Below are 18,669 nucleotides of genomic sequence, written 5' to 3'. Positions count from 1 at the left end.
GAAGCCACCATTAGTGACATTTCCTATTTTGTTTTTTTTTTTAAACTTATTAAGCAAAACTATTCAAGTTTCAGATAAAAGGTCGTGACACCATCTTCGTTTAAGCCGTCTTGGGGATTACCTGAAATGGATAATGTAGATAATTTTTTTATTAGAATGGAGAGGTAGTTTCATGTGAAATCTTTTGTAGAGACATTTTGCTCCATCGAGTACGGTTGCTATTTTTAAATCATTATGAAGTGTAAGATTGGAATCAAAAAGAGGAGCATTTGTTATTTTTCTAAGGAAATGTTTTAGGTTTGATTCTTTTGCACTACTCTAGAGCTAGATACAAAATTAATATATATATATATAAAAAAAAAACAACAATTATAACCAAAATAGAAAATCACAACATATTTATTAAAATTATAATTTTAGTTACAGAATAATCATGTTTAAATACAATAACTTTTTACTTCAACAGATATGATTAGGAAAATGGAGCATGAATTTTCTATAAAATGTATATTCGCATAATCTATTTCAAGAATAATTTAAAGTAGTTTGTTTTGTATTGAATTTGGATTGATTCAAAAATTATTTCTCCTCTCTACTCAGTATTTAATAAAAAAAAAGAGTAGTCCAATTCCAATAAAATTAAATCAGCCTTGTGGTTTAATTAAGAACCGATAGTTTGCAGTTTACAGTTCATGCTTGCCATCTTTAGGATTTCCAGACCTATCAAATCCACTGAGTTCATCTGTAGCCTTAGATGCTATGTACTTGATAAAATCGTTTACATCTCGGCCTCCCTAATATCATTAATAAATAATATATATTAATCAAATGTTATTGTAAGTTAAGATGGATCAACCTTTAAATACCTCGTAACGAATAGGCTTATTTTTGCTATCCTTGGGCAACCAATATAAGGTTGGGAATCCACGAACATCAAAAGTAGAAGGAACATCATTAGCAGTTGCGTCCATTTTTACCAAAGACACAGCTTCATCTTTTAACTAAAACAAATTAAGTACAGTTAACAACAAAGGTATATATAATATAATTCATGACTTTTTCAAGATCAATGAAAAATTATAAAATATTACTAAAAAGTGAATGGCAACAGGATTGTGCAGATAATATCATACTTAATACACAATCAGCATTAAATTATGATATAAGCATACTATCTATACTCTTTCTCACATAAAAATAACTTAGGGGATCAATTTTTGTACGGTTTGGTCAGACCACACAACTCGATAAATTGGTTAACATCATCAGCACCACTATTCATACGATAGCTCCTGCATGTAGAACCTTGTCACCCAAAGTTACTTTTAAATGATCCTGAGTTTATTTATTTTTTACTCAAATCAACAACGACTAAATACAAAACATTTGTTTGAGTTTAATCTTTGTAAAGGTAACATGAAAAACACATTTTTTGTTAATATTATAAAAGCATAACTACCTTTTCAGCAACTTGTTCATAGACCGGAGCTAAACTTTTACAATGGCCACACCATGGGGCATAGAATTCTACTAATGTGTCAACTCCGTTGTTAATAACTAAATCATCAAAGTTTTTGGCAACAGCTACTTTTACTGGTGTAGTGTTATCTTCAGGAACTGACTCTGATTTAATGTACGGTTCTAAGTTACCGTCTTGGAAGTCATTTACGAATTTTTCTAGATTTTCAACTCTACAAATCAATTTAAATATGTGATGTTACTTTTACTCAACTTAATTAAAGTTAATATATTTAATAGAAGTTAATTTTTAAATGTATCATAAACTAAAATAAGTACATATAATATTGTTTTCTATATATAGTGTAACATAGTGTAACGATATATAGTATAAGGAACAGAGAAATCAGAAAATCCATTGAAACAAATATGTTAAATACATTTGATTTTTCCTATTATGTTTAATCTAAAATAAAAAATGTGAGGTTCTTAAACTATTAAAGTAAATTTAGGTTGAAATTATTTAACTATTTATTAATAAAAGTTGAAATTTTCAGAATTATGTCAATAGACGGGTTTTCTATAGTGGTATAAACTTGTCTTAAATAGTTGAACTTAGAATACATCTTTTATATGTTTCAGTCTTCTGATTAAATAACAATAAAAAAAAAACTTAAAACTCAGTTAACTAGGTATTAAGTATTTCAGTAAGCAAAAATATACTTACGAGAATTCATCCTTCATTATGTACTTCTTGTTGTCCAGAGAACGTGCCAAAACTATAGGCTTGTCGTCTGATACAAATTCTAATCCATACTCATTAATTTCATGTTGGAAATCATCTTTGTTGTTTACAGCGAAAGTAACATCTTTTACAGACTTGGCAACTTTCAATACTCTATTACGCCAGTAGTTTGTTCCTTTTGGGTTCTTAACGTAATCAACAGCGTAATAAACTCCAACATAAGGAGGTTTGAAAGCCTCCATATTTTCCTTTTGGCGGTAACCAACCAAACCATGACTAAATTTATTAAAGAAATAAGTTACAACTTTGATTTCATTTAAAATATTGTTTAGGTAATATTATTTATAGATTAATATTTTTTGATACTTACTAATTTGATGTAATCCAAGAATCAAGAGCAGAAGTTGATTCTTCACCATCATAAACAACAAAATCTGGTTCAAATTTATTACTTAAATGCTTAGGTCTATAGAGCACAACATTATTCCTAAATAAAAAAAATTAATAGAATCAAAACAACATTTGATAGAATGTATTTATTAATTATATATAAACTGACTAATATAAACACTAAAAGAAACTTGCTTTACAAAAATACACCTATAGTTATAGGGTACTGTAACCAACCAAATTCTCTTATTAACAACTTTTTCTTCCAAAATAAAAATGTCAGTAAATAAAGTGGAGTAAGCAACTCTTTTCTCTGTTATGAAAATAAGGTACTACTTTCCTGTTATACGATACTACCCTGTTTTTTGATAACATCACAATCCTGTTATCTAAGACCACCAAAATTATATTTTCCTGTTATACGAGACCACATCTATTATCACGACTACCTATCTTAGCTGATGTTGTAGCTGAATGATATCCATAAACTGTGATTATATTTATTATATATCTATCATTACGTATATTATTAGTTTTTGTAATTGGTGTTTGCCACAGAAAATTTGGTACGTTACGAATAATTATTATGTATTTAATTTTTTTTATACATAATTTGAATGTGGCCATCCCCACAATACATAAATTATTTATCATTTATTATTTGTGGATTTACGATTTTGTATTACTATTATTATTTTATTGTTTTCCACTTTGGCGTGTACCGTGTAATATATAAATTTTTTACTTTATATCATTCTGTCCATCCCCACAATACATATTATTAAACAAATATATCAAAGAAGGCAAGTTAAATAAGGTAGTCTCGTATAACAGGAAAGTACCATTTTGGTAGTCTTAGATAACCGAATTGTGATGTTTCACAAAATAGCGCGGTAGTCGCGATAACAGGAAAATACCGAAAATAATCACCAAAAAAAAAACTTTTCCCTCTCTTGTACTGCTATATTACTCTTGGAGTGCAAACTGATTTGCTCATTGCATTATTTAATGATTTATTAAATACATTTTGTTTATAAATATAAATGAATCATCTTTTTTAAAATTATGATATACTAGGTTATACTACTTCATTTTATTTCTGAGTAACAGTTACCACTTACTTGTAGTTATATTTATCAATTACTGACTGTGAAGTGGTATGACCAAAGTTTACTTTTTCACGTAATTTGTTGGCAAGTTGAACAAATTTGCCCTTGAGATCAGTTTCTGTTTCAAAGAACCCAACAACCACCACATCATCTTTAGATAAGAAGTTCTTAATAATGTCTTCTGAAGATAAGTCTTTTGAACTTGGCCCAACTTGTGATTTCATGTACTTGACAATACCAGCTAACCATACAAAGAATAAATATTATATTTTTCACTACAATTTCTACATTAATTTAATATATGCATTTTTTAATAGAACGTACCAGAATCACGGGGTCCATTGTATTCTTTAGAAACTTCACCGTTTCGGAAGATTTTTAAAGTTGGATATCCAGAGACACCAAATTTATTACATACTTCCTTACCAGCTTCTGTACAATCCACCTTTTAACAATTTAAGTAAAATATTATAATTTTTAATACTAGATAACTGTTATATTAGTATACCAAAAAACTTAGTGTATTATTTTTATTCAATTTAAATATAGCATGGATAATTAGAATATACTTACAAGCAAAATGATTAAATCTAGATAAAAAAAGTTAAATTTGTACAGTTATATTTTTACTAAAAAACCGTTTGGTTTAAATAAAAATCATAATGTCATAAAAAATCTTAGACTACGATAATTCTACTTAGATAAAATATCCCAATGAATGATGATAGTTATCCAAATAAGACTTTAAAACAATTTTTATAAAATGTTTCATTTCAAAAAATGTATGTATACCTAAATATAAAATGAATAATAATAAATATTAATATATTGAGTTGCATTAAATAATGATTGAGGACTAGTGGTGCAACTACAACAAATGAGTCTCAAATCTTAATCCTATCAGATTATAACTTATAATAATTTAGATTTTATGTTGAAATAGAATATGTTAGCCATTCAAAAAGTGGATCAAACAAGTTTTTTAAAGCATTTATTTTTTTTATACTATACCATTATTAAGAATATTATTTAGGTATTTTGATTTTTTTTTTTAAATAGGTATAAGGAACTACCTTTTAAAAATTAAAACCAAAGCAAACTATAGGTACTAGGTATCTATCACCGTCGTAGTTTGAACATAATAATTACTATTGTCATGCGTGAGCCCATTTGATCAACAAATACCAAGTAGAGTATTCATCATTTCAACCCTTTCATGGCGAATAGAATGAATACTCTGTGTGCTTTACAATAAAATGTATATATTATAATTGCAAGCTATAACTTTACTTTAAATTGCTAAAACTAACTGTTGATGTATAACATTCATAGAATATTTATTATTGTTGCAATTTGCTAATAATTTTATATTATAAACGGCAACATGAAACAAATTCTAGCACTCAAAACATCAGTCGCACATCAGATATCTAATACTAAATTTAAAAATTACCTTAGCCAATGTTACAGGTGGATCTTCTTTCAGTAGACTCTTTGCAGCCTTCTCGAATTCGGGTTTCAATTTCTTACAGTGTCCGCACCTAGATTAACAGAAAATCGAAATGAATTATAAGTTTGCTCAGCACAACCGTAATTATATTGGTGCATATACACGTACCATGGGGCATAGAACATGACCAAAGACGTATCAAATTCAGCTACCGACGAGTCGAAATCAGAGTCTGATAGATCGACAACAGAGTCGGCAAGTACGGAACTCAATAGAAAACCGGAGAACACGATCAATCCGCGCATAAACTTCATAGTCGCTGTACGTGGTTACGGAAACAAAACAAAACAGAAAAAAAAGAACTGGAAAAAATTCCAACACTACGATGCTGAAATCGTTCGTGGAACAGTGGCGAAAGCCAATCTCTCGGCACCGGATTTGAACGGGTTGAGCTTTGAACAACGAATTACGAAAACGAGAACCACCGGTATTTATGCAGCGGTCGTATGCACTTGTTCGTAAATCGCAATCGCGTATTTGTATATCCAATGTACTACGTGTTTCGTGTTACCGTATTGTACTTGGCGGTTTCTAATTGGCCGATTCTGAATATGGTTGCGGTTGGTCACACCAGTCAGACACGTACGGCCCGGTACAGGAGGCGACAGTGCGACCATATGTCTTATAACTTATAAGTAATAAGAAAATAAGTACCTATAATGTCCTTAGAATAATAATGATAATGTCCATGAGTGGTGAGTGCGCGAGCATGATGATGATGAAGTGGTAAAGTCATAGACATAATATTCTTTATATGTCTACTGTCTACTAGCCCTCCGGTCTAGCTGGGGGAAATCCCCGGACCCCCCTGTTAGTTGTAAATGGGTATCGAATTTGGAGACACAGTCGAATAATAAAAGTCGCACTTATAAATTGTTCTAAACTTATTAATGAAGGTGATTTGGTAATAAGAATTTCTGATAAGGCCTGGCTCTTTGGCAGTCTCGTTTCGAAGGCGGGAAAGTTTAAATGTCGAATTACATTGTCTAGAAATCTCCCATAAAAATTTGCAATTCAATGAAACTATCCCTCAGCGTATGTCCGGTGCTTTTTTGTAAGTGTAAAAAAATGTAAATTCGAAAACCTGTATGTTAGAGGATTCTAGCTATTAGGTATTTCAGTTATCACTCGTCTAAGATGAAACCAAAATGAGCAATCCTACTGCGGCGGATAGAGTGGTATGTGCCGTCGCGTGTCCAGTGCTTTTTCTTATGTAAATAGTGTAAAGTCGAAAACTGTTGGAGTGTCAAGCAAGTCAGTCATCTCAAGTCAAAATCGATTAACTTTCAAGTTAGCCACCTAAGTAGGCAATCCTGTATGCTTATATTATGCTGCAGCAAATCAGGTAGGCAATCCACCTGTGGTGTATTGCAGACTCGACGTCGAGCGTATGTGAAAAGAAAGTAGTATTTTCCAAAAACCCTATCACACAAAATACGAAATAATTTACGAAAAATACAAACTTTATACAATTATATACATACAAATAAATACATTAATTAATTGTTCTCTGGGGTTGACTTCTAAGTCAATAGGTCTAACCTACATTGTATAAAGTTAAATATAACATTTATTAGGGAAAAATCCATCTTAGTCTATTCCACATATTAATATATTATCATTATTAAAGGTAACACTCTTGGTCAGGTTTTAAGTTGTTTATTTAGTTTATTGTTTTATGCTTTTATTAACTATTTATATTCACTTATTAAAATATTTTTATACTATATTGTTATTTATGTTAATCTATTATATTTACGGTCTATGATTATTTATAATAAATACAAATTATAATATTATTTAAATTTATGCGGGATTTATGTTGATTGGAAAAAAAATTGGATTAGACATAATACGATTTAAATGATTCAATTATCGAATTTCGATTCGAGTACATTTTTTTCGAGTTTCCATCCAAGACCCAAGTAAAGTACCGAAATATTGTATCGATACCAAAAAAGTTAGTATCGATACTGTACTCATATCGATAGTATCGCAACAATTTACAATTCCCCATACTGATAATAACGTTAGAAAATTTTTTTTCTGCTATGGTTTATGGTATGGTGCCGGTAGTCACCTCCCACTTACTCAACTAACAATCCAAGCTGTTAAATACACTCGACCGTTATTGCGTATTGCCGTGTGCGCCGGAATTTTTAACGGAAAGCCCTGCATTGCTTAATAAATTTAAATAATAGATATTATTTATTTATTTTGATAATTCTTAATATACTTTAAAATTGTGTGTAATCTGCTTTTTCTTTTTCCCAATAATCTGTTCACCGTAAATCGTTGTCGTTCTCTCCCTTACTCGTGGTACGTATTAGTGTATATTATAATTATTATTTATTCTGGGTATTCTGTATTTCTGTGCAATCATCTTGCTCGTTACTCGTTAGTCGGAACTCGGAAGTGATAATATTAAAATGTCGCACCGGTTGTCTATGAGTTGAGTTGAGTCTTTCGTCATCGTCAATTACTTGTTCAATTTGTGTGGCAATAATTATGAACGCGTTGTGTATTTAACATTTTTTTCAATCACGCCTTCCTTACTATCTAGTGTTATTTAATTTTTTATGACAAAACTAATTTGTTACAGTGAGTATTGTTAGAAATTTGAATGCATCGAATATCGCAGTCGATCGTTGGATGCAGCAGTTTAGTATTACCAGACAAATTATAGTTTTGTTTTAAAGTAAATCAATTTTTAATTAATATTTTGTGCTAGGTTTTGTCATTGGAGATAGCTAATCGATGAATTCTACTTGTCCTTGTGATTTATAATAGTTTAGGGTCTGTATTTTGTAAACCTGCTTGGTACCAAATAAATTGTATTCCATTGTGGACAACAACACAGAGCTTTTACAGTTATCTATCGCAGGCTATAAAATTGCATTCTGACTTTTAATTTACCGATTTATTGTACCTTCTTTGATAAAACTCTTTTTCTATAATTTATAATACCTATGTCAATGTTGCTTTAATTTAAAAGTTGATCTTAAATGTTTCAGTCTTTCATTTTAAAATGGATTCAACGGATATATTCCAAATTTTTAAGTTGTTTTCGTCATTGACGGATAATGGTATCACAGAAATGGATAACGGTTTTCAGGTTAGTTGCTTAAATTATTATTAAGAGTTATTAACTAATCATATTTAATATATCTGCATGAGACCTAAAATCTTAATTGATTCTTCATGTTTTTAATAGGTACCTGTATAATTTTTGGTACTTTTCCGCTATCCTAACTACTGCCCGATGCTGCAACTACTCAGAGTCCCAATTTTGGTATCTCAACTAATATCCCAAGACTACCAGCCAGACTTTATAGTTCCGTACTTTAATACACAATACATATGTAGTTACATTGGAGAGATAGTAAAAAAAAAAAATTATCTCAATTAAAATAAAAGGAGTTCTAATTTTGGAGATCAATTTTCAGAAATATTTTCAATATATTATCTTATGGATCTCCTTTGATGTTTTGTCTCCAGAAAAACTCCTCTAGATAGAACTCCAAATGATGGTGTCTGGTTCAATTATGTTTTTAATTTGTAGTTGCAGCATCGACATATAGTCAATACTAACAAAATTGAGTTTCGCATTAGTCAGGATAAGGGAAAGTACAACATTTTTATGTTTATTATAGGTACAATCTTCAAAATTAGATGCTGTTTATAACGAGCTATTACAATCGGCACAGAATGTGCCTGAAAAAAAAAATGTATCTAAAAGACAATCTAGTAAGTCATAGATTATACAAATTTTACTATTGAGTATTCAGATTAGTGTTATTAAAGTTCAGAAAAATAACTTGTAGTTTAAATTGTTTAGAAACAAAAAATGATCATGTTGGAGATCTCTTTGCTGCTGAACCAGGTTTTCAACAACCAGCTGTTCCGCCTATTCGCAGAACTACAAGACAAGCTTCTATTGTATGTATAACTAATAAATAACAGACCAACTATTTATTTCTTTATTATAATTCTCTTAAATAATATTATTACAGTAAAACCCAGGTAAATAATATAGTAATTTAACAATCCCATCTGATAAATTGTTTTATGTTTCAACTGTGGCATTGATACTTAAAACTATCCTTGCACGTTTTTGTTGAATTACATTTATTTACCTGTAGTATAGTAGAAATAAGTGGTGCTAATAATATTATTTTTATCATAGGGTATGATCATTTTGAGTTTCTCTTTTAATTTATTTATCCTAATTTTGTACTATGTAAAGAAAATACTGTTATCATTTAAATCAACTAATGTTTTTCTTTTCTTCGTTATGTACAGATATTATTGTTTTCTAAGAAGTATCAATGTGACAATTTTTAATTTGATAAATTAACAATATATATTTGAACATTTATAGATTGCAACAGATAAAATAAAAAGCATTAGAGAATCCTCAACAATTAGCAGCTCTGGACCATCTACAAGTAATAACTGATTTATGATTTATACATTGCTAAAAATATAAAAATTCTTCTTGTAATAAATTCTACTTACTCTATGTAATTCAATTATTAAGCTTTAAGTTAATTTTATTTACATGTTTGGTTTTTAATTGTAATATATTTCTAATTTCTATAACCATATCTAATATGTATATTTATAATAATTACTTTTAAATAAGATTGAGATAATTTTAGTTTAAAATACGTAACCTTGATTGTATTTTAGGAGCCAGTCGAGCAAGAGCTTTATCTACATTTATGGATATAGCTCCTATTGCTTGTCCAACAGCGAATTCAACTTTTGTAGTCGATAAAAAAAATATGAGAAATGTTGAAGAACCTGTATCTCCTGGGATGTTTTCTCCAGATATTGGGACCCATATAAAGGAAACTAATGCCAACAAAACTTATGATTTGACTAAAAGGTTGTCAGCAAGAAATCAAACAAAAAAACTGGGGATAATTATTGATTTACCAGAAGAATCTCCAATTAGTGCTGAAAATACTAATTCTACACAACCTGAAACATTAATTAAATTAACCTCCAAGAATAAAAGGTATACAATATTTAAGATAACTAAACATTATTATTATTCTTAATTTTGTTTTTATATAATTTATAGTCTTGAATCTCAAATAAAGAATAAACGGCGTGAAAAATTAGAAGATATTGATGTGAATATAGCGGAAAAATCGCATATGACCAGAACAATGAAAAGAAAACTTCAAGAAGAAAATAATATTGATGCTAAAAAAACTAATGTATTATATGTGCCATTAGAAAAACAGATATCAACGCCAGGAAAATCATTAGAAGATCTTCAATCACAAACTCCTCATCAAATCAGGGAAAACGAAGCTGAAAAAAGGAAAGAATTGCATCTTAAATCCAAAGCAGATCAGAGGTATTTCAGTGTTATTAAATTTTATTGATACTTAGTTTGAATAGTTAATTGCTTATAAATATTATTTATTTATTTATTATTGACACCGTGGAGAATATCTTTCAACCTATAGATTTTCTGATGCTCAGTTTTAATTTGTGTTGTAGATTCTGTTTTTCATTATATTTTTTTTATCTCATGCCTATGCCGTTAACTTACAGAACAAACAGAAGGGAATCTTAAAGCTCATCGAAAAACTGTCCGACATTTCTAGATTTTAAATGTGCTGCCACGTACCGAGAAATACCCTTTTTTTTAAAGTTTTCTGTGGTTTGTAGCTACACTGTTAATCTGCAATTCCACTCATAACAACAACAACAACACATGACTAACACGTCTATCAGTTTTTGAACGAATAAAGTGTTATTAAACGATATAAAGAAAAAAAGGCAAATTTCCGGTACGTGGCAGCACGTTTAAATTCTAGAAATGTCTGATGTGGTTTTATCATCTCCCATAAGAGCCTATGTTCAATGAAATATGATTCCCTTCTGTTTGTTCTGTGGTTTACTGTTTCTGATAGATAGCATAATGAATGTTGATTGTATTATAGAAAGGCCACTATTGATTTCTCAAATATTCGTATAATTCATAAGCAAGAAATTCTTCAAATATGACACATTTTTTTTTGAGATTTTGATGAATGTAGTGATTTTTCAACTGTTTTTTATCATGTCTCCAGTTTTGAAGCGGTAAAAATAATTCAATCTTTAACAGTGGTTACTGGTAGCCAATTGTATTCATTTGGTGTTTAGGAATGTCCAAAATATAATATTTCTAATACTTATAAACAAAATCAGAGAATTTTTATGGAAAAATTAATTTTGACATCATTTTCAATAATTCTTTATTTATGTATGATAAAATGTTTGTTTTTGAGTAAAAAATCTCAAATAATACAAGATACCTTTTAAGTTGTTCATACTTCAATTATAAAATATCTATCATTAGTACCTATTACAGTATCACCTAATCACAATTTTGTTTTAAAAGTGTTTAATTTCTATATAAAATATTTATCAAATTTGTAAGAATATTTATGTGTATAATGTATATAGATAAGGAATATATTTATATATAATTAATACATTGGATCATTTTGAACATAGAAAAATTTAATTTATACAATTATTTTTAAGATTTATTAAATTGTTATTTTTAATACTTAAGGTTTAAATAGGTCAGCGCATTTCAGTGGTGGATGTTTGTCCATCATCCCTTTTGGCCTTGTCCCCTCGGACAGGATAGTGTACTTTTATTGTATTCGATAAAAAACGATTCTAAGCGAACGAGGGAATCTTTTTTATTTAATTTTATTCGTTTCTATGGTGATAAACAAAGCGTTTTAAAATAGCTCAAAGATGGCTAAAATTTTCCGAACTTTAAACCGTAAGGAACAAAATCCAAAATACAACAAAAAGATCTCTTGTCATTTTTCATTTAAGCAATATTTCTGGTAGGAAACATCCGTAATTATTTAATATTATAAAATCGTGAAATCGTACTTTTTTCTCCTTTAACCGCTTTTATTTAGAGTAGCGTTTTGAAAATCGAAAAATGACCTCTCTAAAGTACCAGCTCAAGAACATTACCTTTCAAAAAAGATGCTTTAATTGATACTTTTGAGCAAGTTTAGAGGGAGAAAAAGTGTTTACAGAATAAAAAATTTTTGTCATCTCTGTCTTACAAGTGCGTAACATCATAGCAAATTGTACGCTCAACAGATCATGTTAAGCTCCATTAGTTTAAAAGTCATTGAATTGACCTCTTATAAAATGTAAAGGTAAGATTACTATCTAAGCAATGTCATAGGTATTTATTGTATTTAAATTTTAAAGTGAGTTATGAGTATTTTAAAATTGTAAATTGTTTGTACATCTTAAAATACTCTCGCTTTAAAATTAAAATATTATAAAAAGCTTGTGACATTGCCTAGATAATAATCTTACCTTTAAATTGTGTAAGAGGTCAAAATTCACTCCAGTTTTTAAACCGACGGAGCTGAACGTGATCTACTGAGCATCAAATTGGGTATGTTACGCACTTGTTAGACGACAAATTTCGGCGTAACACCCTCTTAAGTTTGGTAATAAGTCAACTCACTCTAATATTTAAGAGAATGCTTGCCTACATGCATTATCTCGTGTCTTACATGCATAACATACCAAATTTTAACTATTTAACTTTGTTATGATTAATATTGAAGCAAATAATTTACCTATTATCAAATTTAGAAGTTAGAATATTATCTAGTAAATCTCATTGGTTATGAGTATTTTAAAATTGTTAATTGTTTGTTAATTTTAAAATACTTATAACTTGCTTTAAAATTAAAATCTAAAAAAAATGTTACTAGGTTCAGCATATTCTTACTGCTAAATTGTCTCCAATATTAATCATTACAGAGTTAAACAGATTATTCAGAACATACAACTTGCTTTGTTATACGTCTGTAAGAGAGAGACAACGTGTGTGGGTATAGTATCCTCTTAAGGTAACAGTATACAATTGGAACGATAGACATACATTTTGGTATATTATGCATTAGTAAGAATACGGATACAACATGCATCATATCTTAATTGTTGTAACTTGAAACATTCCACTATAACTGTTAACTGAATCATCACTTCATTTCATTTGCAATTTCTAGTAATTTGTAATTTTGCTTTTGATTATATTTCTATATTAATGATACAATTTCCTTCATTTGTTTGTAGAAGACTATCTGCATTTAGCTTTGAAGCTTTTTATTTATACTAATATTATTAAATTTGAATGCATATTCAACTACTTATTATCTTTGTTTAATTATCCATAGGAAATTTGAAGATCAACATTTAAGAGCTGCTAAACACAGAGAAGAACAAATGAAACGTGCTGAAGAAAAACTTAAAAAAACTGCTGAAGAGAAAAGGAAAAAAGAAGAGAAACAAAAAGAAAAAGAAACAATGATGAAAGAGGAAGCATTAAAAAAACAAAAGCTAGCAGAGCTTCGATTAGCTGAGATTAATGCTAAACGTAAACTAGCTGAAGAAGCAAAGCATTTAAAAATAGTAATATATTTTACGCACATAAATTACTTTATGATCAATAAATACTTTATATTTGTAATTTTACTAAAAAATATTTAAACTTAATATGATTTTTGTAGCAAAAACTTGAAATGAATCGGGCTATGAAAGAAAATGAATTAAAAAAGAAAATTGAAACAAAGTAAGAAAACTTTATTTATATATATAATAACATCAATATTTTTTCAAAATTGATAATAATTGTATTTGCCATTTGGTTTATCTTTAAATACTAAATGATATACAATTGTTATTTTATTAATTTACATATTAAATTATTAACAGACCAGAAAAAAGTAAATCTGTAATTCGTCCTAAAGCTTTAACTTCAAATATACCTACTTCGTCAGCATCAAAACCAGCATCAAAAGTAAGCTTGTTTCTTTTCTAAAATTGAATAAACCAAATCTATACATTATTCTTCTTTAGTTTTTTTCATATCTATACATTGTTATGTATAACTCATAATATTTATTTATATATTTTATCAATACGTTAACTATATTAGGTATAATGTCCTTGCATAATTGCATTATAAATATTTTAAGTATTTTCTTATTTTAACTTAAGTTAGTTAAGTTACTTTAACTTAACTGAGTTATTTTAATTAATATATTTATTTATGAATTTCAATTGTTTAGTCTTGAAGTAATTTATTAAATTTTTTTATTAAAGATTGATAACAAAAATGATTATGGATTAAATGATGTATCTGCACGTGATTCTTCTGAAGATGAATCTGGACCAAAAAAACCTGTTCCAAATTGGGCAAAACGTATGTATATCTGTCATATACTAAATAAAAAATATTATTTACTAATTTAGCAGAATAAACTAATTATTATTAATTTAAAATTTATCTTTAGGAGAAAATAGAAAAGCTGTACTTGAACTTCAATATCATATTGATTCTAAGGAAAGGGACTTATTCTTTGACTGTCCTAAAAGTATGAGTCTTAAAGAAATGTTCAAAGGCTGGAATATCCGTGATAAGCAACGTACATCAAGTGCAGTTTGGAATACACCTCCTCGTTATAGTGAATATATTCGCAGATATTAATTCACTTGTATTAATTGAGTAAGATAATGTTATTTTTGTACGATTTTTTTAATAATAATTAATAATAATTTTATTGTTTTTGTAATTATTATTTGTATTTAAATTTATTAGTTAGTACTTATTGAGTTTTTTTGTAATGTATACAATATTAGTATAAATAAAATAATTTAATTATCTAAGTAATATATTCAATTTTAACTAAAATACGTTACTTTGATGTTAAATATGAATTGATATTTAATATTTCTTTACAGTTTCTAATACATACATTTATATGTAGGTAACTTTCAACAGTATGTTTATTTTTTACAAAAAAATTCTATTGGAGGATTATTTATTTTGTAAGTTATTTATTATTTCGTCGTAGCATTTAGAAATAATATTTTTTAAAACTTATTATAATAAAACAAACAAACATTGTTTTAATATAAATCATACATTATTATATAATATATAGGCACTTATCTACTCATGCTGACGCTAATGACATCGGTAGTCAATGAATAATTTTTAAAATAATATAATACTCTTATTATTAAGATGTCTGTAACACCACACATCTATTTATTTATTTGACACTAATTAAATTATTAAACTATTAAAAGAATATAATATATGTATGTATTAGCGTCTGGCTGTATAACCCAACTTCATTTATGAAAAAATGAACAAATATTATTATCGCGCTATATCGATGTATCTCTATTCTCGGTTTCAGTTCATGGGCAAATTGATGTCTGTGTACCTCGCTTCGTGAACTAGTTTAACCAACATTAAAAAGCTGCCTGTTGAATTGGATATACCATATACCACTCAGTGAATTATATACCTGGTTCCAGCTATGCATACTCTAAACTTTTGTGATCCCTATTTGAGTTGGAACATTAAAATGGAGATTAGGTATAACTTAGTCGAGGTGACATATGTATTATGTTATAATGGTTATAAATTGTAATTAATATAAGAATACCTACGGGCTACGACCTATACATCTTAAATATTGTAATTATTAAACATATTGATAAATTATACATAGTACGTCCTCAAATAGTAGCATAGTCTTTTATTTCTGTGCGTTTATTCATCAGGGCATATTTAAATTATATCTATATCATGACGTATTATTATTACGATCATCGTCATATAATAATGTAATAGTTTCTTTTGCCATAAATATTATAATTATAAATACACATTATTGTCCATACAGTCTTCATTATTATTGCTGAAATCTTGTTGATTCTCTTGCCATTCGAGGACTCCACTTAAAAGACGAATGTACCTGTATAATAACCATGTACAGTGTTATTAATAAATAAATATTAAAAGATTAAGAGTACTTTCCTGTTATACGAGGCTACTCTGTTTTTTGACAACATCACAATCCTGTTATCTAAGACTACCAAAATTATACTTTCCTGATTTTAATTTTTTTTATATATAATTTGAATGTGGCCATCCCCATTCCCCACAATACATAAATTATTTATTATTTTATTTGTGAATTTACCATTTTATATTATTATTATTTTATTGTTTTCCACTTTGGCATGTACCGTGTAAAATACATTACAAATATTTTCCATGTATTCAAATTTTTTCTTTTTATCATTCTGGGAATACAATACATATTATTAAAAAAACATATCAAAAAAGTCAAGAAAAATAAGTTAGTCTCGAATAACAGGAAAATACCATTTTGGTAGTCTTAGATAACCGGATTGTGATGCTTCAAAAAATAAGCGTGGTAGTCGCGATAACAGCCGTAGTCTCGTATAACAGGAAAGTACCAGATTAAGTGACATTTATACACTTATTTAAACTGTGTTGTAACAAATTTATACCCGTCATAAAAATATATATTATATAAATGTTATAGCCATTATATTATTCAGAGCTGTAAACGGTAGATAGGAATTCAATAATGGGAGGGGGTCATTATAGTAAAAATTAAATACATAAAAATATTTTGGTAGTTTTAAATGTTTGTAAATACACTTATACTTTTCATGTTTTAAATTTGAATTCCATACCCCCCCACGCAGCGCCTCTATGTATATTATATATATGTTTAAAAGTTAAATTATTTACCAAACAAGGTGATACACCAAGCAAGCTCACCACCATTTTTCATTTAATAATTAATTTATTCAAAATATATTATATTCATAATATACCTATACTTAAGTATGGTATTTAATAAAGAACACATTTTTAAATTCTTAAGTTTTTCCTTACTTAGGAAGTGTTCTATTTTTCCAAACTTCTAAGTTCTGTTTTTCAAATAAGATTAACCCACCTTCTTTAGTGTAATTTATTTAGGAAAAATTTTTTTTTTTTTAATTTTGATTCAGGTACCTTATTCAAAATTTAAACGAGTAGTTTTTTGGTTATTAAAATGTTTAAACTAAAGATAAAAATCCTTAAAAATGGTTTTACTAAAATATAAAATAATAAATATAGATGTAATATTGGATCTAGTGTTTATTATAAGCTTTGACCATTTTTACAAAATACAATATTGTTAGATTAATATTAATTACTAATATTTTCAAATCACCATAGTCCTCATATATCTTCCAATTCATTATAGGTATCATGAACATATATGTATTTTAACCTAATCTATTATCCTTAGTACACAAAGTTAAATAACTCCTAAAGTAAACGGGGGGTCTCCAACCTTTTTTTACGGCGGGCCAAAATAGAGATACTCTTTGGCATCGCAAGCCAACATTTTTAAAGGAATAGATCGGTTAAGAAATTGAAGAAATTTATTAAGATTTATTTAGAACAACTAATGTTTGTTTGTCTTTTTTTATTTTACAACGAGTTTCTCTATTATTAGTTAGTGTTAGTAATTAGTATAATATAGGTATAAATTACTATTATAAGCTGATACAAATAAGTTATTTATAGTTACAAATTCGCTACAGTAGCACGGTAGTTTAGCTGTAGCGATTAACATGATTTATTCATGTCTCTTATAGTTCATCGTTAAATGCAAATATAGTGTACATTTGTACGCAATACCTAATACCTACATTACATTAGCGCATTAGCCATTAGGTATCATATGTCTATATTGTCTATTTACTTGTATGGATTGTAATTTTCCTAATTTTATACTTTAGATTCTGAGCGGAGCAATGATTATAATGATTTTACAATGATGTGTGTTGTTTTTTTGTGTGTTACTGTGTTATACGATTTTCAACCATCTGAAGTAAATCTTAAAATTACCTGTAATTAAGTAGTTTCTAAAAGCTCCTCGAAAAAAAAGAAAAAAATGGAAACAAACGGGAATCTTTAAGCAAAATTTGTTTTCCACAAAATCGATTTTGGTTTTTGATGTAACTAAAAAGAAAACCGTAGATAATTAGATAGAATGTATTTATATCATAATTTTATATACACCTTAAAATGTTCAAAATACTTAGACTCGTGTTGGGTCTATTTTTAGGCAAATTAAATTTTCAATTATTATAATTTTCAACATAAATTCAGTGGTCGGGAGTAGCGCGCTAATTGTAGCGACGCTACGGTAGCACACTACTTTAGCTGTAGCGAAATTCTATGGCACACTAGAAATTTACGGCTAGCGTAGCGAAAATATTCATAATCTTATCGCTACTTCTAACCTATTTTATGGTAATTAAAATATTATGTTGTATGTTTATTTATTTAACTAAGATGACTAGATGAGTGAATTTTTGAATTTTTCGGGTTTAACCCGTACCGCACTAGTCAGTAATCATAGATTATAGATAAGACTATAATCATAAGAGCATTATTACAATGTTATATTTTATATTATTGAATACAGAACCATAAATAATAATTAATATACCTATTAGTATTTTACAGTGGTCGGAAAGTAGCGCGCTAATTGTAGCGACGCTACAGTAGCACG

General features: G+C 28.1%; 3 protein-coding genes across 8 annotated transcripts in view; 1 reads left to right on the top strand and 2 right to left on the bottom strand.

The window, feature by feature from the left end:
* Positions 1-381: 381 nt before the first annotated feature.
* Positions 382-5,676, bottom strand: LOC100164598 (protein disulfide-isomerase A3). The gene is made up of 9 exons (XM_001950371.5): positions 5,321-5,676; positions 5,156-5,243; positions 4,027-4,147; positions 3,715-3,943; positions 2,574-2,690; positions 2,186-2,479; positions 1,460-1,691; positions 867-1,001; positions 382-794 (listed from the first exon to the last, which is right to left on the bottom strand). The coding sequence occupies exons 1-9, from the start codon at positions 5,464-5,466 to the stop codon at positions 684-686; spliced, it is 1,473 nt and encodes a 490-aa protein (XP_001950406.1). The 5' UTR covers positions 5,467-5,676; the 3' UTR covers positions 382-683.
* A 538-nt stretch (positions 5,677-6,214) lies between these two features.
* Positions 6,215-15,595, top strand: LOC100163211 (inner centromere protein). Of its 5 annotated transcripts, none has more exons than XM_029487668.1 (13): positions 6,215-6,266; positions 8,227-8,327; positions 8,866-8,959; positions 9,051-9,151; positions 9,594-9,660; positions 9,905-10,235; positions 10,302-10,583; positions 13,444-13,678; positions 13,777-13,838; positions 13,982-14,066; positions 14,372-14,471; positions 14,563-14,774; positions 15,475-15,595. In XM_029487668.1, the coding sequence occupies exons 1-12, from the start codon at positions 6,230-6,232 to the stop codon at positions 14,754-14,756; spliced, it is 1,689 nt and encodes a 562-aa protein (XP_029343528.1). In that variant the 5' UTR covers positions 6,215-6,229; the 3' UTR covers positions 14,757-14,774; positions 15,475-15,595. The 5 variants fall into 5 exon arrangements, with proteins under 5 accessions (XP_029343528.1, XP_029343527.1, XP_008181159.1 ...); XM_008182937.3 differs by lacking the exons at positions 6,215-6,266; positions 15,475-15,595 and adding exons at positions 7,326-7,531; positions 7,815-7,910 and having other exon boundaries at positions 14,563-14,932; XM_008182940.3 differs by lacking the exons at positions 6,215-6,266; positions 15,475-15,595 and adding exons at positions 7,577-7,733; positions 7,815-7,910 and having other exon boundaries at positions 14,563-14,932.
* A 201-nt stretch (positions 15,596-15,796) lies between these two features.
* The window catches only part of LOC100162502 (helix loop helix protein 3B-like), an 11,249-nt gene continuing 8,376 nt past the window's right edge, over positions 15,797-18,669 (bottom strand). Inside the window, exon 3 of one of the 2 annotated variants that reach the window (XM_016802905.2) lies at positions 15,797-16,038. In XM_016802905.2, coding sequence (XP_016658394.1) covers positions 15,939-16,038 — 100 coding nt within the window. In that variant the 3' untranslated portion in view covers positions 15,797-15,938. The remainder of the gene's footprint in view (positions 16,039-18,669) is intronic. The other variant, NM_001162672.2, reaches the window with a different exon arrangement.

Source organism: Acyrthosiphon pisum, chromosome A1 (assembly GCF_005508785.2).
Source record: "Acyrthosiphon pisum isolate AL4f chromosome A1, pea_aphid_22Mar2018_4r6ur, whole genome shotgun sequence".
Classification (NCBI taxonomy): Eukaryota; Metazoa; Arthropoda; class Insecta; order Hemiptera; family Aphididae; genus Acyrthosiphon; species Acyrthosiphon pisum.
The sequence above is the reverse complement of the archived record's forward strand: the minus strand, read 5'-3'. Positions and strand labels throughout refer to the sequence as shown.

Excerpts from the sequence above, each read along its gene's own strand:
- LOC100164598 (XM_001950371.5), bottom strand. The coding sequence starts at position 5,466 with ATGAAGTTTATGCGCGGATTGATCGTGTTCTCCGGTTTTCTATTGAGT. Across the intron at positions 2,691-3,714 it reads ATTGATAAATATAACTACAA|GAATAATGTTGTGCTCTATA; the intron begins GTAAGTGGTAAC and ends TTTTTTATTTAG. Across the intron at positions 1,692-2,185 it reads ATAATGAAGGATGAATTCTC|AGTTGAAAATCTAGAAAAAT; the intron begins GTAAGTATATTT and ends ATTGATTTGTAG.
- LOC100163211 (XM_029487668.1), top strand. The coding sequence starts at position 6,230 with ATGAAACTATCCCTCAGCGTATGTCCGGTGCTTTTTT. Across the intron at positions 13,839-13,981 it reads AAAAAGAAAATTGAAACAAA|ACCAGAAAAAAGTAAATCTG; the intron begins GTAAGAAAACTT and ends AATTATTAACAG. Across the intron at positions 14,067-14,371 it reads CATCAAAACCAGCATCAAAA|ATTGATAACAAAAATGATTA; the intron begins GTAAGCTTGTTT and ends TTTTTATTAAAG.